The sequence below is a fragment of the Borostomias antarcticus genome (genome assembly GCF_949987555.1).
Source record: "Borostomias antarcticus genome assembly, chromosome: 2".
Taxonomy (NCBI): domain Eukaryota; kingdom Metazoa; phylum Chordata; class Actinopteri; order Stomiiformes; family Stomiidae; genus Borostomias; species Borostomias antarcticus.
This window is the reverse complement of record NC_140235.1, coordinates 31,536,406-31,558,379: the sequence shown is the minus strand read 5'-3', so window position 1 is coordinate 31,558,379 and position 21,974 is coordinate 31,536,406. Positions and strand designations below refer to the sequence as shown.

Below are 21,974 nucleotides of genomic sequence, written 5' to 3'. Positions count from 1 at the left end.
GGTCTGTGGCAATGGGAGGTTTCCTTTTAATATCAATGTGAAATTTTATGTCAAACAGCTTATATATGAAAATATAGAGGGCTATTATTTTGAAATTTCATAGTGTCTGAGTGACACTATGAGGTCATCTGCTATCAAATGAGGTCTTTTGCAAATTGAGATTTCCTTTTAAGATAAATCTGAAATTTGAGGTAACACATCTTATACAATTTAGAGGGCTTTCATTTTGAAATTCCACACCAGAATGTCCTGATAGTATCTGAGTGACACTCTCACTGATATATTGGTCTTTGGCAATGGGAAGTTTCCATTTAATATCAGTGTGAAATTTGAGGTAACATAGCTCATTTATGACATTAGAGGGCTTTAATTTTTAAAAACGCCACATCAGAATGTTCTGATAGTGACTTAGTCTGTGGCCATTCGCTTTGCATTTTAAATCTGCTCTAAGGTGGCTCTAGAGTGAAGTTGGATCCACCAGATCTAGACAGGATCTGGTTATGATAGTGAACCAAACAAGGCTATTTTCCCCCGAGGAGAGCCTGGTGACGCGAGGTTAGTCTGAGTGACACTCTGCTGGTCTGCTCTAATTCTGATTGGTCTTCGGCAATCGGATGTGTCCTTTAAATTCTAATCAGAAATTTGAGGTAACAGTTTATCATACCTGCAAATTCGTCGCCTTTCGGCTACAATCTAGGTCAGCGTTTTACAACCTACCCCCCTTAGGGGGGCGCAATGATCGCAGCGGGGGGGGGGGGAACCAGGCCTCAGACAGTTTGAGGCCTTAATATTATAATATAATAGCTATACAAATTTTTTGTCAAAGAATCATGTTATTAACATGTCACCCAGCAATTTTAACTAAATACATGATCATATCTGATGAAGGGGCAAAAAGTCTTGTATTCACGGCACTACAATACGATATAAATTCAACAAATTAATCTGACAATATGAATCGTGTCAACATTAATATTACTTATCATTATATGATAAGGTTGTGGTTCAGTGCCCCTGTTTTAATCAAATTGTTCATGAAATTATTTTATTTTATCTGACTTGTATCCTGTGTCTTGTTTATGTATTTATGTATTTATTTATATTTCTTTCTTTTTTAAATTTATTTAGATTTCTTTTGATATGTATCCACTCTTATTGCCCTGTCTACTTTGTATTTCCACTCAGAGCATTGCTGTAAAAGAGCCCTGGTCTCAGTCAATTTTCCCTGAACAAACAATGAATGAATTTGCAATATGCACCAAGTTTAGCTGACATCCTGATCACATGTTCTCTATCCACCACAGAAACAGCCCAGCCAAGCAACCAGCCTGGCCTAGAACAGCAGCACAGCCGAGCCCAGACTGGTCCAGCCTCGTAGGCTAAGGTGTGTGAAGGTCCGGAGACTGCCAGGTAAACAGTTTATTTTATGATGTTAGTTTGATGTTGTATGCCAGTTGAGAAGCAGTTATTCTTGACATAGCCCCCTGGTCCATGGCGCACAGGAGCCTAGTCTCTCAAGACGCCTTGCCATGATTTGGGCCATGACACTTCTACAAAGAATGTTTGTAACACACCAAAGTAAAGACATTTATCAAACGCTGAAAAATTCTCGAGGTGGCTATAGTTTAAACTCCCACATATTGAATAAAAAAGCTGTTTAATTTTAGTAGTTAAATGGCAAATATGCACTGAGTTTAGCCTGACATCCTGATCACATGTCACCTGGTCTTGCACAGCAGCACAGCCGAGCCCAGACTGGTCTAGTCCAGCCTAGTAGGCTACGACCGGCTTTAAGTAAGGCCTGTGAAGATCCGGAGACTGCAAGGTAAACTATTGACATGGAAATGTAATTAAAACAGGTTAAAATCTGAACAATATGAGTATGTGAAGACTGTAAATTATTTTATTTTATTTTTTATAATAGTTGACATTTCAATATCGCCAAATAAACCTGCACATATTGAACAATGTCCTGGGTCATGCTAGTGTGTTTACCGCATTGTTGACAATGAGGTCTCATCAGATCCCTCTGGTGGCCAAAACTGTTGTAGGTTGAGGGGTTAGAAATTATGAAACTTGGGAAATGTCTTAATGGTCATGTTTCTTACAGTACAACTACAAATGGTGCTCAGACCTCTGCCCATGAATTCATTTTGTGGTTCTTTTTGAGTGCTTGAGAACATCATTCTGAACCCTTCGTCCCTGTGACCTTCCCATCTCCTGATATGGCGGTATGGCCATGGGACGTGCTGTCATCGGGGCGGAGGTAAAAATGAATATTAAAGATGTGAGGACAACTTCCCCCCTCCAAATTTCAGTCTCACTCCAAGCTTTTCTGAAAAGTTGGCAACCCTGATATTTTACTATTTGCGGTGGAAAGCGCAGTGGAAAAAAAGTAAACCAAGTAGAGTTGAATCAAGTTGAGCCGGTACTATGCAGTGGAAATTGAGCTTTATTGTATCTATACCCCATGCTATTTACTGTAGGGTTAGGGTTATGCCATTCATGTTGAGATCATGGGTTGAAATAATTACAGTATGACACTTTATGGTAGTGTTACCTTGCTACCGGAACTAAATAAGTAACACTTAGTTCCTCATTCTGTGTTCAAGGTTCGGCTTTATTTGTCTCCCAAAGGAGAAATTTGTCTTGGAGTCAAAAAGGCTAAAAGCTGCAGTACAAGAATACAGAAGACGGCATACAAGATACAAAAAAACGTACATATGACGCATACACTAACTGATTGAGGTAGTTACAGACATGCGTCTCAGTGCAACAACGCAGTGCAGTGCAGTACAGTGCAATACTATAAATACACAACCCATTACAATATAGTAAACAAAAGCAAAGATCTACAGTACATCATATTCTAACATTACCCACCACCTTATACCCTTATATCAGGGTCGCCCGTTATTATGTATGTTGTGCATGCTGTAGTTGTTGTGAGGTTGGTGGCGCTAGAGAGTTTGAGGTGTCGACAGACTTGGTGATGGGAGTCATGGGAATGTCCCCGATGAGGGTGCCAAATGTGGTTTTGATACATTAAAACGTTACTGATATAAGACCACACTTCCCATTTGGCAGCTTAGACGCCGATTTCAATTAGCTGTAACGGGCAAATCCCTGTAAGACTTTTGTAGATATTGGTCTAAAGAATGTGCTTAGCCAGTTGCATGTAGATTGGTGAAAATTCCTAGTAGCAGATACATTTAAAATGTTTTACACAAAATGCAAAATGGCAGGAAACTCAATTGGTGGAAAATGACATCAGATCCGTTGAAATCGTCTTGAGCCAGGGATTCCAATGGTACCTCATTTTTGAAAATTGGTCATACGGGTCAAAAGTTGTGTGCCTAAACACACTTCCAACTTTGACACGTTGGTGGCACTAGAGGGTTTCAGCTGTAGCGATGAGACTTGCTGACAGGGGTCATGGGACTGTTCCTGATGTGTGTGACAAATGGGGTTTCAATACATCAAAACGTTACTGAGATATGACCACACTTCCTGTTTGGCGGCTTAAACGCCAAATTCAATTGGCTGTAGCGGGCAAACGCTTTTGAGATTCGAAAATCCCTGTAAGATTCTTGTCGACATTGGTCTAGTGAATGTGCATACCGTGTTTCGTGCAGATTGGTCGAAATTCCTAGGAGGAGATACATTTTAAGTGTTTTTCACAAAATCCAAAATGGCGGAAAATCTGATAGCCGGAATATGATGTCATAGGGTGCGTTGAAGGAATCCAACGGACCCTTGCTTTTAAAAATCGGTCTTACAGTTCAAAATTTGCGTGCACAAACGCACCTCCAACTTTGACACGTTGGTGACCCTAGAGGGTTCGAGGTGTGGACATGAGTCTTGGTGAAATGTGCCAAATTTCACAACTTTTTACCATAGGGTTCTATGGGCTGCCATAGACTCCCATGGTGGAAGAAGAAGAAGAAAAGGTACAAACACAATGGTGGCCTACGCAGCTTCGCTGCTTGGCCCCCAAATATTCTGAACCATAATATGAGCCATAATAATCAATTATTGCCTCTTGGTAAAACTATGAGGCTTCTTTATAATATACTGGCCATCATGTTGCCAGCAGGCAGTGTCACGTTGGCTCTCCTAGGGACTGTCTTTGCAAGTGCTTGCCTTCGTCATTTTGCTGAGCAAAGCTGCACTGAACAGAAGCACCTGTCGCTGACTCATTCTCCTGCTCATACAGGTTTGAGAAGTTTTAAAGCTTGTATCACTACATACTATACACAGGTTTCTTAATATTTAAGCAGCCTTTTGCCTGACTCATTCTTTCTCCTGTTTATATAGGAAATCTTATGTTTATGAGACCTGTTATATAATCTGAGATGGATCAGCACACATTCGCATGCGTGTTTAAATTGAAGTAAATGTAAGGTATATACATTTTTAAATGCTATAAAAATCCTAGAAATTCAATATGGGTAAATGCTGCATCTGTCACGGTCTTGCCCTTTTTGCCCATGTCTCTCGCCCATGTCTCATGTGTTCTCTCTTTCTAACCTCTTGTCTCTGGCCATACGGTCATCCTCATGGTGGTTGACCGTTTTTCTAAGATGGCCCACTTTATTCCACTGCCCAAATTACCCTCAGTCAAGGAGGCTGTCCAACTTTGGTCCAGCACGTGTTCCGCCTGCATGGTCTCCCCTTGGACGTGGTGTCTGATCGAGGCCCCCAGTTCTCCTCGCAGTTCTGGAAGGCTTTCTGCTCTCTTCTCGGGGCCTCGGTCAGTCTCTCCTCGGGGTTTCACCCCCAGACTAACGGTCAGTCTGAGCGGGTCAATCAGGATCTGGAGACTTCTCTGCGCTGTCCGGCCTCGTCCAATCCCACTACCTGGAGTCGGCAGTTGGTGTGGGTGGAGTACTCTCACAACACTCTTCCCTGCTCAGCTACCGGCCTGTCACCCTTGCAGTGCACCCATGGTTATAAACGCCCCCTCTTCCCTGACCAGGAGCTTGATGTTAGTGTTCCGTCGGCACAGGCATCGTCAGACCTGGAAGAAGGCACGCTCCTCCCTGCTCCGCGCTGCCTCGAGGTATCAATGCCAGGTGGATCGCCATTGTGTCCCTGCGCCTCGTTATCGTCCAGGTCAGATGGTCTGGCTCTCCACCCGTGACCTCCCCCTTCGAGTGCAGTCTCTAAAGCTGGCCTCCAAGTTCATCGGCCCGTTTCCCATCTCCGCTGTCCTCAGTCACGCTGCGGTCCGCCTGAAGCTCCCCCGGTCCCTTCGTGTCCATCCTACGTTCCATGTGTCTCGGGTGAATCCTGTCTCGTCGTCCCCGCTGGCTCCTGCCACCCGTCCTCCGCCGCCCCCCCCCATGTCTCTCGCCCATGTCTCATGTGTACTCTCTCTCTAACCTCTTGTCTTTAGCTGAATCCCAATCTGAGTGCGCAAACCACCCTTGCGGCCCCTCGCACTTGCAGCCTGAGGCCTGAGCTCTTAATTGACGTCAGCTGGGAGGGTGCAGGGCCGTGAATTAAATGGGACAGCACTTCCAGCGGCGTGCCAGCTATTCCCAAGCCAGTTTAGCTCAATGCCCCTCCCACTTCGTTTTCATTGGCTGTCGTGTCCCTCCGATGCAGAGGCTGCTCTGACGCGCTCCTCAGCTCTCCGCTCGGCTCTGCAAATTGACCGACTGATGTCTGTTTTAATTTAATAATAATTGTATAATGTATATTGGGTGGGATATGTTTGCAGCATGTGGATTTCAAGATAAATGTTGTGTTATCGGCAAATGTCATCATTTATGTGTGATGCACTTGGATCATGACTCGGATGCACTGAAGCATTGTGTCACATGAGACGCGGTGGACTGTGGGTATTTTCTGCTCCTAAGTCCACGAAATTGCGGACTTTCGGTAAGAGCGGCTAAAGTGCGCAAAATGGCGGCAGTGGCACACTTGTGGACCTAGCAATTCCGTTTTGGGACTACCCTGAGCCCTTGTGGACTTAGCAGGAACACGCATGTAAGGCCACAAGGCCGCGAGTGCTCTGTACTTTCGCCTAAGTGCACGATTTGGGATTCAGCTTTTGTGTTCCCTTCCAGGTCCACTAGATGTCCTTGGTGACCCCTCCCCTCTCTACCCAGCTGTCTCCACTCTTGTCATCACTGGGTGTTCTGGGGTCTCCCCAGCTGTCTCCCATTGTGCCATGAGTCCACGGGTATATTTAGGCTGTTCTGTGTTTGTCATTTATTTTTGAGTTGTCTGTTACCCTGACAAATTCTAGATAAAGACCATGTTTGGATTATTCTGAGAACCTACCTCCATCTGTTTCATTCTCTGCACCACTGGGTCCACCTTTTGAAACATTGCAGTATCTGCCATGTCTGTCCGAAAACTGTACAAAGAAAAGCAGCACACCAAGATGGAACTTCAAATACTTAGCTCTTTATTCTTTACAATGTCAGGTGCATTGTCAGGTAAATAGAGAACAAAGGGATCACTACAATATTGTTGTTTCAAGATTTTAAAAGAGGTCCTTGGGAGCTTCATTCTTCATCGTGTCCTTTCTGATTGAGAAGATGGGTGAAGATTGAGACAGTTAAGGTGATGCACAGTATATCACGGCAAACTAAAAATATCAAATGATTCATGTACAGTAGGCAATGGACTAACATTAACATTGTAAAATCTTAAGTTATAACTCGAATTGTAACAAAAGTGATTTATTTCAGACAAACTGACCTTTGCTCCAGTATCACGACTCTTGGCTCTCAGCTTGCTGACCTGGGACTCAGCAATGTCAGCCCTCTCTTCTGCCTCATCCATCTCATGTTGCAACTTGCGGAACTTGCCTAGACTAGAGTTAGCCTGTTCCTCCTGAGAAAAACAATGAACATGAATTCAGTTCGTCAGGCAAAATAAGTGAGAAACTGAGATAAATAAATATTTCTACTTACAGCCTCCTCTGCAGTTCTCTTGTAGGATTTGACCTTCAGCTGCAGCTTGTCCACCAGGTCCTGCAGACGGCTTAGATTCTTACGGTCCTCCTCAGTCTGTACCGAGACAAGAGATGTAGAGACTTGTATTCAATCTTTACTTTACAATCTCAGAATATTGAAGAAAAGAAATTCATGGACAGATTACAGAATATACGTAGATTATACCTGGTAGGTGAGCTCCTTGATGCGTCTCTCATATTTCCGGACTCCTTTCACTGCGTCACTGCCCTTCTTCTGCTCCATTTCTACCTCAGTCTCCAGCTCCCTCACCTAGAGAGCAATGATGGCAAGCTGTTAAATTGTATTTAATTATTAAAGGTCACATGTAAATGGAACATCTTTTTGGAGGATACTCTCGATAGTAGGGCTGGGTATCAATTCGAATTTCAAGAATCGATTAGATTCTGATTCACAAGGTGCGAATCGATTATCACGATTCGATTCGATTCAATATCGATTCGGTTAGTGTTACTAAAACCTTTTTGTTTTTTTATAGCTGTAACCTTAATTACATGACTGCCAAGTTATGCAACACATCAATCACATCTGGGTATCGATACTGATTTCCAAAGATGAATGAATGAATGAATCACTGAATGAATTAATGAACTATTCATTCCTTCATTTATTCATTCATTAAATAAAACCCAGCCCTAGTCCGTAGGTAGGCCTCATATACTTACTCTGGCCTCCAGCTTCTGAACTTGTTTCTTGCCACCTTTCATGGCGATTTGTTCAGCCTCATCCAGACGGTGCTGCAGGTCCTTGATGGTCTGCTCCATGTTCTTCTTCATGCGCTCCAGGTGAGAGCTGGTGTCCTGCTCCTTCTTCAGCTCCTCTGCCATCATGGCAGCATCAGTAATGGCCTTCTTGGCCTTCTCCTCAGCATTTCTACACTCTTGCACAGCCTCCTCCACTTCAGTTTGAAGCTGGGAAGTGTCACCCTCTAGCTTCTTCTTCTGGTTCAGCAGACTGGTGTTCTACACATGATTATATATAAATTGACTTATACAACGTACATTCACTTCATGATAATAATCCATTAGGCTATATAATTGACATGCCAACATACTCTATAAATGTGTTCTGCCAGTGTCTTACCTGAGAGTGCAGCAGCTGAACTCTCTCACTGACATCCAGCAGTTCCTGCTCAGCCAGTTTGCGGCCTCTCTCCGTCTGCTCCACCAGGGACCTCAGCTCATCAAGTTCAGCCTGAAGCAGATTGTTGCGTCTGTCCACAATGGCAATGTTCTCCTTCAGATCATCATTGCCACGGAGAGCATCATCCAGCTGTAGTAAGGAATCCTGTTGAGAAAAATGTTCCAATATTTATTTCAAGTTTCCTTGGTGTATAATTTCTATCCCTTTAGCTCTGTTAATAAGCATTGCAGCATTTTGAATGACAGTGTATGCAATTGTTACCTTCAGATGTGCATGAAGGCCCTTGAGCTGCTTCTGGGCCTCTGCTGCCTGCCTGTTGGCCTGGCTGAGCTGTATCTCCATCTCATTGAGGTCTCCCTCCATCTTTTTCTTCAGCCTGAGAGCCTCATTCCTGCTGCGAGTCTCAGACTCCAGGGAACTTTGCAGGGTATCCACCACTCTCTGCTGGTTCCTCTTGGCCATTTCCATCTCCTCCTCCTTCTCTACCAGTTTGCGCTCAATGTCAGCTTTGACTTGGTTGAACTCCAGCTGAGCTCTAAGGATCTTGCCTTCCTCATGCTCCAGGGATCCCTGTCAGAATGCATCCCATAGGTCAGGGATGGAAATTGTGATTAACTACAATTTGAAACTGGCCTTCTTTCCCCTCTAATAAATATTTTATATTTTTACAATTCGTCCTAGTCTTACCTCAGCTTCCTCTAGAGCTGTCTGTATCTCAGCCTTCTCCTGCTCCAGCTGTTTACGAATCTTTTCCAGCTCATGGATGCTCTTTCCTCCCTCACCAAGTTGCTCAGTCAGGTCAGAAATTTCCTCTGTTGACAAGAACCCATGCAGGGTTAAGTAATGCCCACAATTCATCCATTGGCCAAGTAAAGAATAACGAATACAAGCCAAGCCAAATGTATAAATATTCTGACCTTGGAGGTTCTTGTTCTCCCTCTTCATGGTCTCCAGATGATCCAGAGACTCCTCGTAAGAGTTCTTCAGTTTGAAGAGCTCAGTGCTGAGGGATCTGGCCTCTTTCTGGGCGCTCTCCAGCTCAGTCTGGGACTCCTCATACTTCTGCTTCCACTCAGCCAGGACCTGTACAGTACATGATACAAGTACCATTAACACTGAACAAATGTCATACTGTTTCATAAGAGGAATTAAGATAGATATGACTTTAATAAGATACAGTTCATGAAGTCTTCCAAAAACTTTACTTTGTCAAAGTTTCTTTGCTTCTTGTCCAGAGCGGCAGCAGCTGCATTGGACCTCTCCACATCCACCATGAGATCCTCAATCTCATTCTGGAGTCTGTGTTTAGTCTTCTCCAGGGAGGAGCATTTAGCATTGACAGCTTCCACAGCTTCCTCTGCATCTTGCAGACGCTGAGCCAGCTTCTTCCTGTTTCACAATTATTATTTTTTGTGTTTTATTACCAGTCGACATAGTTGACATTGCATAACTCAAGTGTAGTGTATTCCCTATACTTAAACACACATCCTTACTTTGCTTCTTCAAGTTCCTCAGTTCTCTGAATGGCATCAGTTTCATACTTGGTTCTCCACTGAGCCACCTCAGAGTTAGCCTTGGACATGCTGCGCTGCAGCTCAGCCTTGGCCTCCTGCTCCTCCTCATACTGCTCCCTCAGCAGATCTGAGTCATGACGAGCAGACTGCACTGCATGGGCCAGAGCATTCTTTGCCTGTAATGAAATTAGGACACAGAATATGTGTAATCTTGTTGGACCATTAGTATGACTAAATTGAAGAGGCTATAGTTGTATTATTAGGAGTTATTGCCGAGCATTTGAGCTGCATTGTATTGTAGTGCTATATAAAGTGTTATTATTATTATAATTATAATTATAATTATTATTGGTAGTAGTGGTAGTAATAGTAGTACCTTGACTTCCTCCTCCAGTTGTCTTTTAAGGTCTTCAATCAGCTGAGTGTTAGTCTGTTTGCTCCTCGTCAGTTGAGAAACTAGGGAATCCTTCTCCTCCAGTTGCCTTGTGAGCTCACCTGTTGTCATACCGATTATCAATTATCCCATTATGCTTTCTTTTTTAAGTGCAATTGAAATAAAGCTTGCAAATATCTTCTTTTTTTTTTTTTACAATGCATGTTCATTTACACTGTACTGTATCGTACCATTTTCGGTTTGAAGCTTTGCTTTCATCATGGTAAAATCATTGATGGATCGCTGCCCTTCTTCAGCTTTTGTCCTGTATTCAGTCATCTGATCCTCAAGTGTTCTGCTCAATTTCTCCAGGTTAGTCTGTTAAAAAGGGGGGTTGAAAACCAATGAAAAACAATCATTTTTCTACACACAGCAGAGAATGTACAGTGTTTTTGGACATTGTATTAGGTATTGTATCAGTACTTGTAGTACTCACTTTGGACTTGACAATCTGCTCCATATTGGAGACGACATCGTCCAGTTCCAGCCTGAGCTCACTCTTCTCCTTTTCCAGTTTCTGCTTCACTCTCTGGAGGTTGTCAATCTGCTCCCCTAGGTCAGCCACACTGTCTGCATTCTTCTTCCTCAGAGTGGCAGCTGTAGACTCATGCTGCAGAGTGGCCTCTTCAAGGTCTCTGCGCACCTTCTGGAACTCTGCCTCCCTCTTCTTGTTCATTTCAATCTGGGTAGCAGTGGCTCCACCAGCTTCCTCTAGCCTCTCACTGATCTCCTCCAGCTCTCTGGCCAAGTCTGCCCTCTGCTTCTCCACCTTGGCTCGGGCTGCTCTCTCAGCCTCCAGCTCTTCCTCAAGCTCCTCAATGCGGGCCTAAAATACACATGATTCTACTAAGTACAGCACGTGGAGAAATACAAGATGGTTTTTGACCAATACTGATAACTGACCTGTAACTCCTTCAGTTTCTTCTGAAGTTGGGAACTCATGGCCTGCTCATCCTCAACCTTGCTGCTGAGTTGGCTTATCTCAAAGTCTTTCCTGTGAAAAATACACTGTTATAGTGTTTTCTCTTAAGGTAATCATTGTCAGGATACTGATTTTTTGGGTTGTGATCTTACTTTTTCAGCCTCTCCTCCATTTGCTGCTTGTCGTTCTCCAGGTCCATTAGGCTCTCCTGGGTCAACTTCAAGTCTCCTTCTAGCTTCCTCTTGGCTCTCTCAAGGTCCATTCTCACCTTCTTCTCTTGCTCCAGAGACCCCTCAAGCTGATGAAAGACATTTTAACAATAATATTAGCCAAATACTTAATGATTCATAAATTGATCATAATCATAATGATTAGATATATATATACTCACATCATCAACCTGCTGCTCCAGCTTGACTTTGGCCTTGGTCAGCGTGTTGACTTTGTCCTCCTCACTCTGCAGGTCATCCAGTGTTTGCTGGTGAGCCTCCTGCAGAGCTTTCTTCTCCTTGGTCAGCTTGGCAATGATTTCCTCCAGAGCTGCCATCTCCTCCGTCAGGTTTTTAATCTGAACAAAGTAAGCGTGTTATTGTCAATATTCATATTGTGAGTTCTATCAATACTGTACATGACTGTAATATAAGAGAGGCGTTACCTTGTTCTCAGTGGCATGTTTCTCCTTCTCCACTTTAGCCAGAGTGAGTTCCAGATCATCAATGTCCTTCTTGAGCTCCGAGCACTCATCCTCCAGCTTCCTCTTCTTTGCTGTCAACTCTGCATTCATCTCCTCCTCATCCTCCAGTCTTTCTGTCAGCTCTTTGGATTTGGCCTCAAGCTGAATCTTGCTCTTGATCAACCCCTCACATCTCTCCTCAGCATCACCAAGATTGTCTTGCTCCTGTCAGGGATCAATGTATTGCATATTGATTTGTAAAATACATAAATAATTGGCTTAGAATGTTGTGTTGGCCCTGACTATAACTCACAGTTTGGACTTGAAGCTGAAGGTCATTCTTCTCTTGGAGAAGGGAGACCATCTTCTCTTCCAGCTCCTTCCTACGGGCTTCAGATTTAGCATAAGCCTCTTTGAGTTTCAGGAATTCTTCCTTCATGTTTGCCATCTCTTTCTCTGTCTCTGCCGACTTCAACAGAGGTTTGATCTTGAAGTACATCTTCATCCAGGGCCAATTCTTGACACCCATGAAGGCACGGATGTTCCACTGGATCACAAGTAAGGCATCCCTGTGAATGATAACATAATTCACCTTTGCTTTTCTTTTTACCCCAAGCTTGAGTGAATTTAAATGATAGATAAACTTACCTGCGTTCAACAATTTTCTGGAACTCCATTCTGGCTAGTAGACCACGGGACACAGACTGGATACCAGTGATGATGAGAGCAAGACGGTCGTCTCTCATCTCCTCAAGAACACCCAGCAGACCAGCCTTGAAGAACACCTGATGAAGATAAAGGCCATGTTTTACTGAAGCAACAGGACTTCTTGTCAACCTTCTATCTGCAGTATATTTACCTTAGTGTGTCCTAATCTATACTGCTCATGGTCAATGTCCAGGGTGCCTAGCAGTTTTTCTGCTGCCTTCTTGTTGTCAATAAACTGTCCTTCAGGGATAGCATTTGGGTTGAGGATGCGGTATCTAAATTGAATTGTAAGATTATACAGTAAAATGATTATCATGATTACAGTTCACACATGTATATAGAACAGCACTGTAGATCTTTGGAATGTATTATTGTTATTATTATTATTAATAAGGGATTCTCAGTTGCCAAATGTAAAAAATTATATGTACACTGTGAGAACATTCTTTAGTTCTTTGCATATGTCCCACCTGGCCCGCACAGACTTATGGTGCGTTCGTTTGTGGTCGGACGTCGCAAGTGGCAAAATACCTACCTCCGACCTGTGTGCATTCGAGCTATAGCTAATGATATGATAATGATATGATATGATATTGACATCAGCCAGCAACTGGGGGCTGAGAAACATATCCGAATTTGCGACGAGGAAGTGCGAGTTCATGCGGTGTTTTATTTAATCATTCCTAGTAGCAAGTCGCAATTTGCCACCTCCCAGTTATAAACGAACGCACCATAAGTCTACTCAAGGGATGATTTAAGACTTTTTGATACCGCTCTGAGGAAGAGAAATGGCTCCAGTTGATTAATAAACCAGAGAGAAATAAACTATGCACATACTGCCTATTTAAGAGTGTCTTTGGAACAGAGCCATAAGTACAATGTATGTTGTCAAGACAATATAGGAGTGCTTTCGCTAAATTCTGGTGTGGAGTTACACCTTTTAGCAATAGAAACTAGAAGGTACACAAACACTCCAGTTGATAGACATTTCTGTACCCTATGCAATAGTGGTTCTATTGAATCAGAAGTCCATGTACTGTTACACTGTTAATGATTTTGATGATTTAAATGAATTGTGTGCTATTTTAGCTGGTAAACATTGTATCAATGAATGTACCAAAGCCTGCCATCTCATCCTTAAGACAGTCCTTCTTGAGCCTATGAATTCCTATTACTGTTTTGCCTTTGATTGTAACATTGTGATGTTTTTACAGTACTAATATATGCTTTTTCCAAAAGATTGTTATTTGTTGTCTCATAACTCTACATGAGTGGTCCTCAATGCCTTCATTCTTATTTATACTTTGTATGTGTTTGTGTTGAGGAGTGACACATGAAATAACTTTTATCTATCTATTATTTTATTTTGCTTACCTTTGTTTAAAGTCACCATACTGGATCCTGTTGGGGAAGCCCTTCCTGCAGATTCTGATGCCTTCCAGCACACCGTTACAGCGTAGCTGGTGCATGACCAGAGGATTCTCCATGGCCCCAGGAGTCTTTGTCTCATTAGGGATGAGGCAACGCACAAAGTGGGGGTGAGTAGACTTCAAGTTGGTCATAAGTTTGTTCAAGTTCTCCTGTTGAAGTCACAAATGTAAAAAAAACACATTTTCACACTTAAGGCAACATCAGTATTGACTATCCAGTACAGTTAAAATGAAATTGTCTAAAACTATTTTGACATTGCACGGCATACTTTACACATCCAAACTGCGTCTCTTACTGTGGTAGTTTTGTTTGTATATTCTTGATCATGTCAAAAGTGAGGTTGTTTTTCTGACAAGTGAGGTTGTTTTGCTGTCAAAAACCTCTAGAGGCTAATGCTGCATGCATTATATTTTCTTCCTTCCATCTGATATTGGAATTATCACATGCCCACACTTGTATTTACCCTGTGCAATGCAGACACTGTCTGGAAGGAAGAGCCTTTCTTCTTTTTTCCTCCTGCCTCCGGGGCTATGTGATAATAATAATAATAATAATAATATTAAAAATAATAATAATAGGTCCAATGTATTACTCCTTAATATTGTAATTTTTTATTGTTAGTTGGTATGTTTTGATAAAGTATAAGATTGAGTTCAAGTGGCATATTATTCCTATGTACCTGAATCTGCACTAGCATAGTTAGCAAAGAGTGTGCCCAATAACTTCAGGTTTGACTTCTGGAAGAGTCCGACCACAGTCTCATTCAGAGGGTCCTTGTTCTTCACCAGCCAGTTACCAATGTTGTAGTCGACAATGCCAGCATAGTGAACCAGGGAGAAATGGGCCTCTGGTCTACCTTTTATTATCCTGGGCTTCTGGAAGTTGGCTGTTTTGCCAAGATGATTGTCATATAACTTAGCTTTAAATGTGGCATCACTGGCCTTGGGGAACATGCACTCCTCTTCAAGGATGGACATGATACCCATGGGCTGGTGGGAGAGATGAGAGAAAAGTATACATCAAGGAATTATCTCATTTGTGCTTTTGTATAATAACTGTTATCTAACTAAACATTAGTTTAATCATTAATATTCTGTTATCCACAACTACTGTACATTACTTGGAAGGAAACATAGTAGTTAACCATTTTACAAAGAGCTGCAAATGTTAGGTCACTAACCTTCTCAATGAGCTCAATGCAAGCGGCCAAGTCCATGCCAAAGTCGATGAACACCCACACAATTCCTTCTTTCTTGTACTCCTCTTGCTCCAGTACAAACATGTGGTGGTTGAAGAATTGCTGCAGCTTCTCATTAGTGAAGTTGATGCACAGCTGCTCAAAGGTGTTGAACTAGAAGAGAAGTTCATTGTATTTTACCCTCATACAATGAAGCAGAATGATCTTTTTGATGTTTCTAAATCTATAAGTACTTACATCAAAGATCTCAAAGCCAGCAATGTCCAGTACACCAATGAAATGCTGGCGAGCATTTTTTGTGTCCAGAGATTGGTTGATTCTCACCACCATCCAGTTGAACATTTTCTCGTACACTGCCTTTGCCAGTGCACCAACAGAGTAGTAAACCTATAGAGATGGATAGAATAAATTACATAGTGATCAACAAAAAAGCTGTGATGAGGTACAATCTTTGGAAGATTTTCTATTCGGAATTAACAGTGCACCAACAGAGTAGTACAGAATACACATGAGGGAAAATAATCATCAACATTAAAAAATAAACCTAAAAATTGAACAGATTCAATTTAAGTATAGCTCAGAAAGATGCAAAGATGCTCACCTGCTGGACACTCTGACCTTTGGTGACCCACTCATTTCCAACTTTGACCCTTGGGTGGCAGAGACCCTTGATCAGGTCAGCAGAATTCAAGCCCATCAGATATGCAACTTTGTCAGTATCTGGAAAAGCAGGATTTATGAAGACAATGTCTCAGAACATAATAAAGATCGAATGTGGAGATTATTATCATTTAAAATCTCAAAACCCACCCTCAGTGCCATCAGACTCTGCCTGCTCCTCTCTCTGCTTCGTCTTGAACTTCATGTTGCCGTAGTGCATAACGGCACCAACCATTTTGTAAATGCCATTCTTCTCCTCTTGGGTGAAGCCCAGCACATCAAATGCGTCCTATTACATAGATGAACATAATCATAATGTTAAATCAATCAATCAATCAATCAAAGCTTTATTTGTATACCGCATTTCATACCCAGAGGCAACACAATGCGCACACAAGGGAGGTGGACATATGTCCCACCTCTACATATTCCAGAGGGAAGCAAAAAAACAGTATCACCCAGGGGCCAGATAAGTGAGCTGTAAAAATTCTTCCCTGACCCCTCTCAACAAGGCGATCGAGCAAGCTCCTGGAGTATGTTTGTCTACCGGCTAAGAACATTTATAAAGCAATAAATTACATTAAATTACATTTTCAGAGTAAGAGAGGCTAAAAACATCATAGGAGAGACATGGCAAACACTGGTGTATGTCTGTGTGAGCGTGAATGTGCCTGGGCCCAGATAGAGGCAGGGGTTGGGGTAGGGAGAGTGTGGGAAAATAATACGGACCCGGGTTAGGGTGAGGGGAAGGGGATCTGAGCCCAGGACTGGTGTATGTCTGTGTGTTTGTGTGTGTGAGTGTGCCTGGGTCCAGGTAGAGGCAGGGGTCAGGGGTAGGGTGGGGGTAGGAAAAGGATACGGACCCGGGTTAGGGTGAGGGGAAGGGGGGACTAGGTCCAGGCCTAAAGCCGGAAGTGGACTGGTGTATGTTGAATTACTTCCTGTACAGCAGACTGACTTGTTTGCTGTGAAAATGTTTTACTTACATCCGTAGCCATGAGCTCATCAGAATCATCAATGGATGTTACAGATATCTCTCCTTGGGAGATGAAGGCGTAATCATAGGGGTTGCTGGTGATGAGCAGCATCTCTGTTAATGACAGGAAGTGTTTTTCATGACTTGTACTTCATGAAGCAGAGTATTTACTACACGCTCACTGTTCATCTTGTATACTAACCCAGTAGTTCTGGTTTCTTTTGGGACAGGATCTGGTAAAAGATGTGGTAGTCTCTCTCAGCCTTGAGCTGGAAAGTGACACGAGACTTCTCCAGAAGATCTGCTCAGGATGAGAAAAACATAATTCTCATCATGTTCTTACTTACAGATTTTTCATTCCATTAGTCATGCAGTATTTTCTCTTTACTCACAAGTCTCAATGTCAGCAGACGAAAGCTTCCCACTGACTCCAAAATGAATACGAATGAATTTACCCTATAAAGGAAGGCAAAAGCATCACATACTGTACAAATCTTAGTAGCAAATATCATCATAGCAGAAGAAGTAATAGAAACTTCATTAAAGACAGCTCGGAGGTCCATATAAAAAACTACAACAACAAAAAAAAAACAGACAACAGACATAACAACAGACATACATTAATCAATCAATATGCACATATAGGCTAATACGCCAATGGTGCCACAGTCTGGATGCGAACCTGGCCGCACTCAGTGCAGGGTTAGTTAGGGCTACAATAATATTTTTTTTTGAATCAGACAGTCTACACATACATCTGTACATTAGGTTCCGTAACACAGCAGCACAGGTGGGTACACAGACACTGACAAACATTTGGCTTGCGCTGCTACTGCGCGGTACCTTAAGCAGTAGCCTCATGCAGTCATTATAGGCCACTGTTAGTTTCCGCATACTACACTTCCTGTAGCGGCGCCACAGGTGGGCAGTGTACATAGGAGAGCAATAAGATCTAAACAGTGTGGTCTTCACAGCTACTGAGCACATACTGAATTTACGAAATAACATGTTTGCTTGTGCATACAGCATTCGACATTGTCTGCTAATATCCTTATCATCAGATAGATCACTTGATATGTAATGCCCCAGATATTTTATCTCATCACACACTTTTAGGACAGATCCAGACAGTAAGAAGTCAGGAAACAATCATACATTTCAATAATTGTGTTATCTAGACAGTAAATACCCTGAAGCCCTCGGCACAGGGCATTCTACAATATAGATTGAAACCTTTATTTATACTCAGATGAGCTCTGAGGTGAGGCCACCTCATTTGCAGAGCTGCTGACTGTACAACAAAATAGAACAACACAACAATGTACAGTGCACTTAGTTAAAAACAGTTACAGCATGTATCATAAAGAAATTAAATCAGGCATTTAAATTCCATAAGGGGAGGAAGAACTTCCAACTTTAAGTTGGACTGAATGTCATTCCAGGACTTTGGGGCTGCATAAGTAAATGCTGTCCTGCCAAATCCTGTCCTAGTCCGTGGAACTTTAATCACTAGAACGTGTTTGATGGGCTGGAGCATTTCTGTCCAACAGGGCAGGTATATACGGTGGCTGTTTGCCGATGATATGATATAAATATGCAAAACATTGTTACTTTTTTATTTTATAGAATATGACAGAGAAAACTTACAAATCTGGATGAGTTATCATTTCTGATGGTCTTGGCATTACCAAAAGCCTCCAGAGCAGGGTTGCACTGGATGATTTGATCCTCCAAGGTGCCCTAGAATCCAAAACATTCATATTAACCTTTTAATTTATAGTGAGATGCTAGATCAAATACAAGGAAACATGGTTTTTATTACCTTTCTTTCAGCAGCAGCATCCTTCTTCCCACTCACAGCTGCAATACTAGCAAAGTACTGTATGACTCTCTTGGTGTTCACAGTCTTCCCTGCACCAGATTCTCCACTTGGGATGACGAGATGGTTTTTGATAGCAATTAATATCTGCACCACATTTTATCATTCATCTAGCCATAGTGTGTCATTGCAGGTAGGATAATGAAGATCAATAGGATCAAAATGTTCAGGCAGTGCTGATGCTAGTGCTGATGAATTACCATTTGTTTTACTTACGTGATCAAGACAGACTGATTTTCCCTGTCTGTTACAAGAAAAACAAACGACAAATTGTGTTTTTTTCTTGAGTTACAGTGTGTTATGAAACTTTGGAAGAGTAAGTTTAGTTTTACCTGTCAACATGTACTGGTAGGCATTGTCAGAGATGGAGAAGATGTGGGGAGGAGCTTCACTCCTCTTCTTGCCTCTGTAAGCATTGACAACTGACTGATCGTACACTGGCAGCCACTTGTAGGGGTTGACAGTCACACAGAACAGCCCTGAGTAGGTCTGTGGAGGAGCAAGTGAAGTTTCAGTCATTTTTAATATACATTTAATTGTTTGATTCAGTGGGAATGTAAACAATGGTCATTACTCACGTAGATCATCCAGGCTGCATAACGCTCTTTGAGGTTAAACAGCACAGCAGGCTCGTGCAGGAAGGTGAACATCGCCATGTCCTCAATTTTATCAAACTTTGGCGGGTTCTGGGGGTGGACGTCAACCTCCTTATGGGTTGTTGTCTGAAAAGATTTGAATCGTTTTCAAAGATATGCTCCATACATTACTTTGTCCATAATTCCTCCTTCACAGTTCACAAGGCAAGGCAAGTTTATTTGTATAGCACATTTCAGCAACAAGGCAATTCAAAGTGCTTTACATGAGACATGTAAAGCATTTCAAAAGCATCAAGACAATGTGCAACACATAAAAGGTCATATAAAACAAAATGCAAAAAAGGACATTTAAAACAAAATACAGGAAAAATAAAATACAGGAATAAAAGTTACAGTGCAGTGTACGAATACATAATTATTTGATTTAATAAAAGGCAGCAGCAAAAAGAAAAGTCTTCAGTCTTGATTTAAAAGAACTAAGAGTTGCAGCAGACCTGCAGTTTTCTGGAAGTTTGTTCCAGATATGTGGAGCATAAAAACTGAATGCTGCTTCTCCATGTTTTGTCTTAACTCTGGGGACAGAAAGCAGGCCTGTGCCAGACGACCTGAGAGTTCTGCATGGTTCATAACGTAGCAGCAGATCAGAAATATATTTTGGCCCTAGACCAGGGGTGTCAAACTCAAATACACAGTGGGCCAAAATTTTAAACTTGAACAAAGTCGCGGGCCAACATTGAACAAATGAAAATTTTAATATGGACCCAAACAAGTTTTGCTTTAACATTGAATATGCACTTATCACTTTCGCTTTTGGTGCGCATCAATGGTGTGCACTAACATATGTGAATACGCCCTCAGACACAAGTGTCGGTGCTCCATCTGCTCAGTAGAGAAGCTTGTAAAACCCTGACTGTCCTATAGCCAGGCAGACAGACAGACAGCCGGCATGCAGACAGACAGCCAGGCAGACAGGCCGGCAAGAAGGCAGACAGGATTGAATGAACAGGAACAGAGCAAACACAGCGGCCGGCTAGGTCGACACAGGTGTCTCTATCACAGTGAGACATTACATAACGTAAAGCTTCTGTTTTCTGCCTTTCTTTTCGCCATTTTTAAGAAGTAACACGGTTACAGTTGTAGTAGGAGATTGCTATGGCTACTGTCACAGAAGAGAGGGCGTTTCTGGGTCCTGTCTTGATTGACGCGCCAAAACAACAGCAGAGCATTATGGGATTTGTAGTATTAGCGGTGAATGCGCTGTATAATACTGGCGGGCCAGCTCTAGTAGTCATTTGATATTGCCTCGCGGGCCAAATATAATTACACTGCGGGCCAAAGTTTGACACCCCTGCCCTAGACCATTCAGTGCTTTATAAACCAACAACAATACTGTAATACTTTAAAATCAATTCTTTGACAGACAGGAAGCCAGTGTAAGGACCTCAGAACTGGAGTAATGTGATCCACTTTCTTAGTCTTAGTGAGGACGCGAGCAGCAGCATCCTGAATCAGCTGCAGCTGTCTGAAATTTTTTAGAGAGACCTGTAAACACACCGTTACAGTAGTCGAGTTTACTGAAGATAAACGCATGGACAGGTTTTCCCAGAGCCTGCTGAGACATAAATCCTTTAATCCTTGATATATCCTTCAGGTGATAGTAGGCTGACTTTGTAATTGTCTTAATGTGACTGTTGAAATTCAGGTCTGAGTCAATGACTACACCAAGGCTTCTGGCTTCGTTTGTGGTTTTTAGCATTACTGATTGGAGCTGAGCGCTGACTTTTAATCGTTCTTCTTTGGCTCCAAAGACAATTACTTCAGTTTTATTTTTGTTTAGTTGAAGAATGTTCTGGCACATCCAATCATTGATTTGTTCAATGCACTTAATCAGCGCTTGTATGGGATTGTAGTCCCCTGGTGATATGGTGATATAAATTTGTGTGTCGTCTGCATAGCTGTGGTAGCATATTTTGTTGTTTTCCATAATTTGAGTTAGTGGAAGCATGTAAATGTTGAACAGAAGAGGCCCCAGAATGGAGCTTTGGGGAACTCCACAGGTCATTTTTGTCCGCTCGGATTTGTAATTGCCTATAGACACAAAGTAGTCCCTGTCCTTCAAGTAGGATTCAAACCAGTCTAGCACTGTGCCAGAAAATAAGCTAAATAATCAACCATAAATTTCAATTGTCCAATTGTTGCAATGTCATACATGTTTATTCACTAGTTTAAAACCTGATCATAAGCTAAATCAACCATACATTTCAATTGTCTAATTGTTGCAATGTACTGTATTGTCATACATGTTTATTCACTAGTTTATATTAAGTAAGCCTACATACCTTTCCAAACTCAGTGTTAACGGTGACTTTGTCCCCATCTCTGCTGGTAACTTGGGCCTTGACGTACTCAACCTCTGGGTCAGGCACAAAGCACTCCTTCTTCATGTCAAAAGGACGAGTCTGAGCTTCCAGGCGCTCCTTGTCTGACTTGCGCAGAAAGGAGGCCGCGCCCCCAAACTCTGCCATCAAGGCATCCCCCATCCTGAAATCTGGACCAAGAAAGAACAGAAAGATATCCTTTGTAGGTTTTCACTAACTCTCTCCCAGTAAAACAACCCTTCTGTCATCATCATGTACTGTACAGTAGCTGTAGGGAATTAAAGTTGTCTGTTAATTACAGAAAATGTACAGTAATCTCTGTTCTTATCAAACAAGTCTAAACAGGCTTCCCACTTATTTAGTACAAGGAACAAATAATTACAATTAAATTAAAGTTTATTTCAAATAATTAAGAAAGTTTGTTGATCACAGGATTAACCTTGTTCAATCTTTATGTCTAAGTTTACACAACAT

At 42.1% G+C, this 21,974-nt stretch overlaps 1 protein-coding gene across 1 annotated transcript; it reads right to left on the bottom strand.

Annotated features, from left to right (window-relative positions):
- Window positions 1–6,079: 6,079 nt before the first annotated feature.
- On the bottom strand, window positions 6,080–21,662 carry LOC311322369 (myosin-7-like; the record flags this gene model as incomplete). The annotated part of the gene is made up of 37 exons (XM_084454435.1): window positions 6,080–6,161; window positions 6,707–6,849; window positions 6,930–7,025; window positions 7,137–7,241; window positions 7,655–7,951; window positions 8,073–8,276; window positions 8,394–8,702; window positions 8,820–8,944; window positions 9,050–9,215; window positions 9,338–9,521; window positions 9,626–9,822; window positions 10,023–10,141; window positions 10,271–10,397; window positions 10,516–10,905; window positions 10,983–11,073; window positions 11,154–11,299; window positions 11,393–11,569; window positions 11,657–11,899; window positions 11,988–12,243; window positions 12,323–12,459; window positions 12,534–12,657; window positions 13,757–13,962; window positions 14,277–14,341; window positions 14,493–14,802; window positions 14,994–15,164; window positions 15,249–15,398; window positions 15,613–15,731; window positions 15,822–15,960; window positions 16,658–16,761; window positions 16,850–16,948; window positions 17,040–17,103; window positions 18,295–18,387; window positions 18,470–18,575; window positions 18,743–18,770; window positions 18,859–19,015; window positions 19,105–19,248; window positions 21,462–21,662. The coding sequence occupies 37 exons, from the start codon at window positions 21,660–21,662 to the stop codon at window positions 6,080–6,082; spliced, it is 5,874 nt and encodes a 1,957-aa protein (XP_084310561.1).
- Window positions 21,663–21,974: the final 312 nt, after the last annotated feature.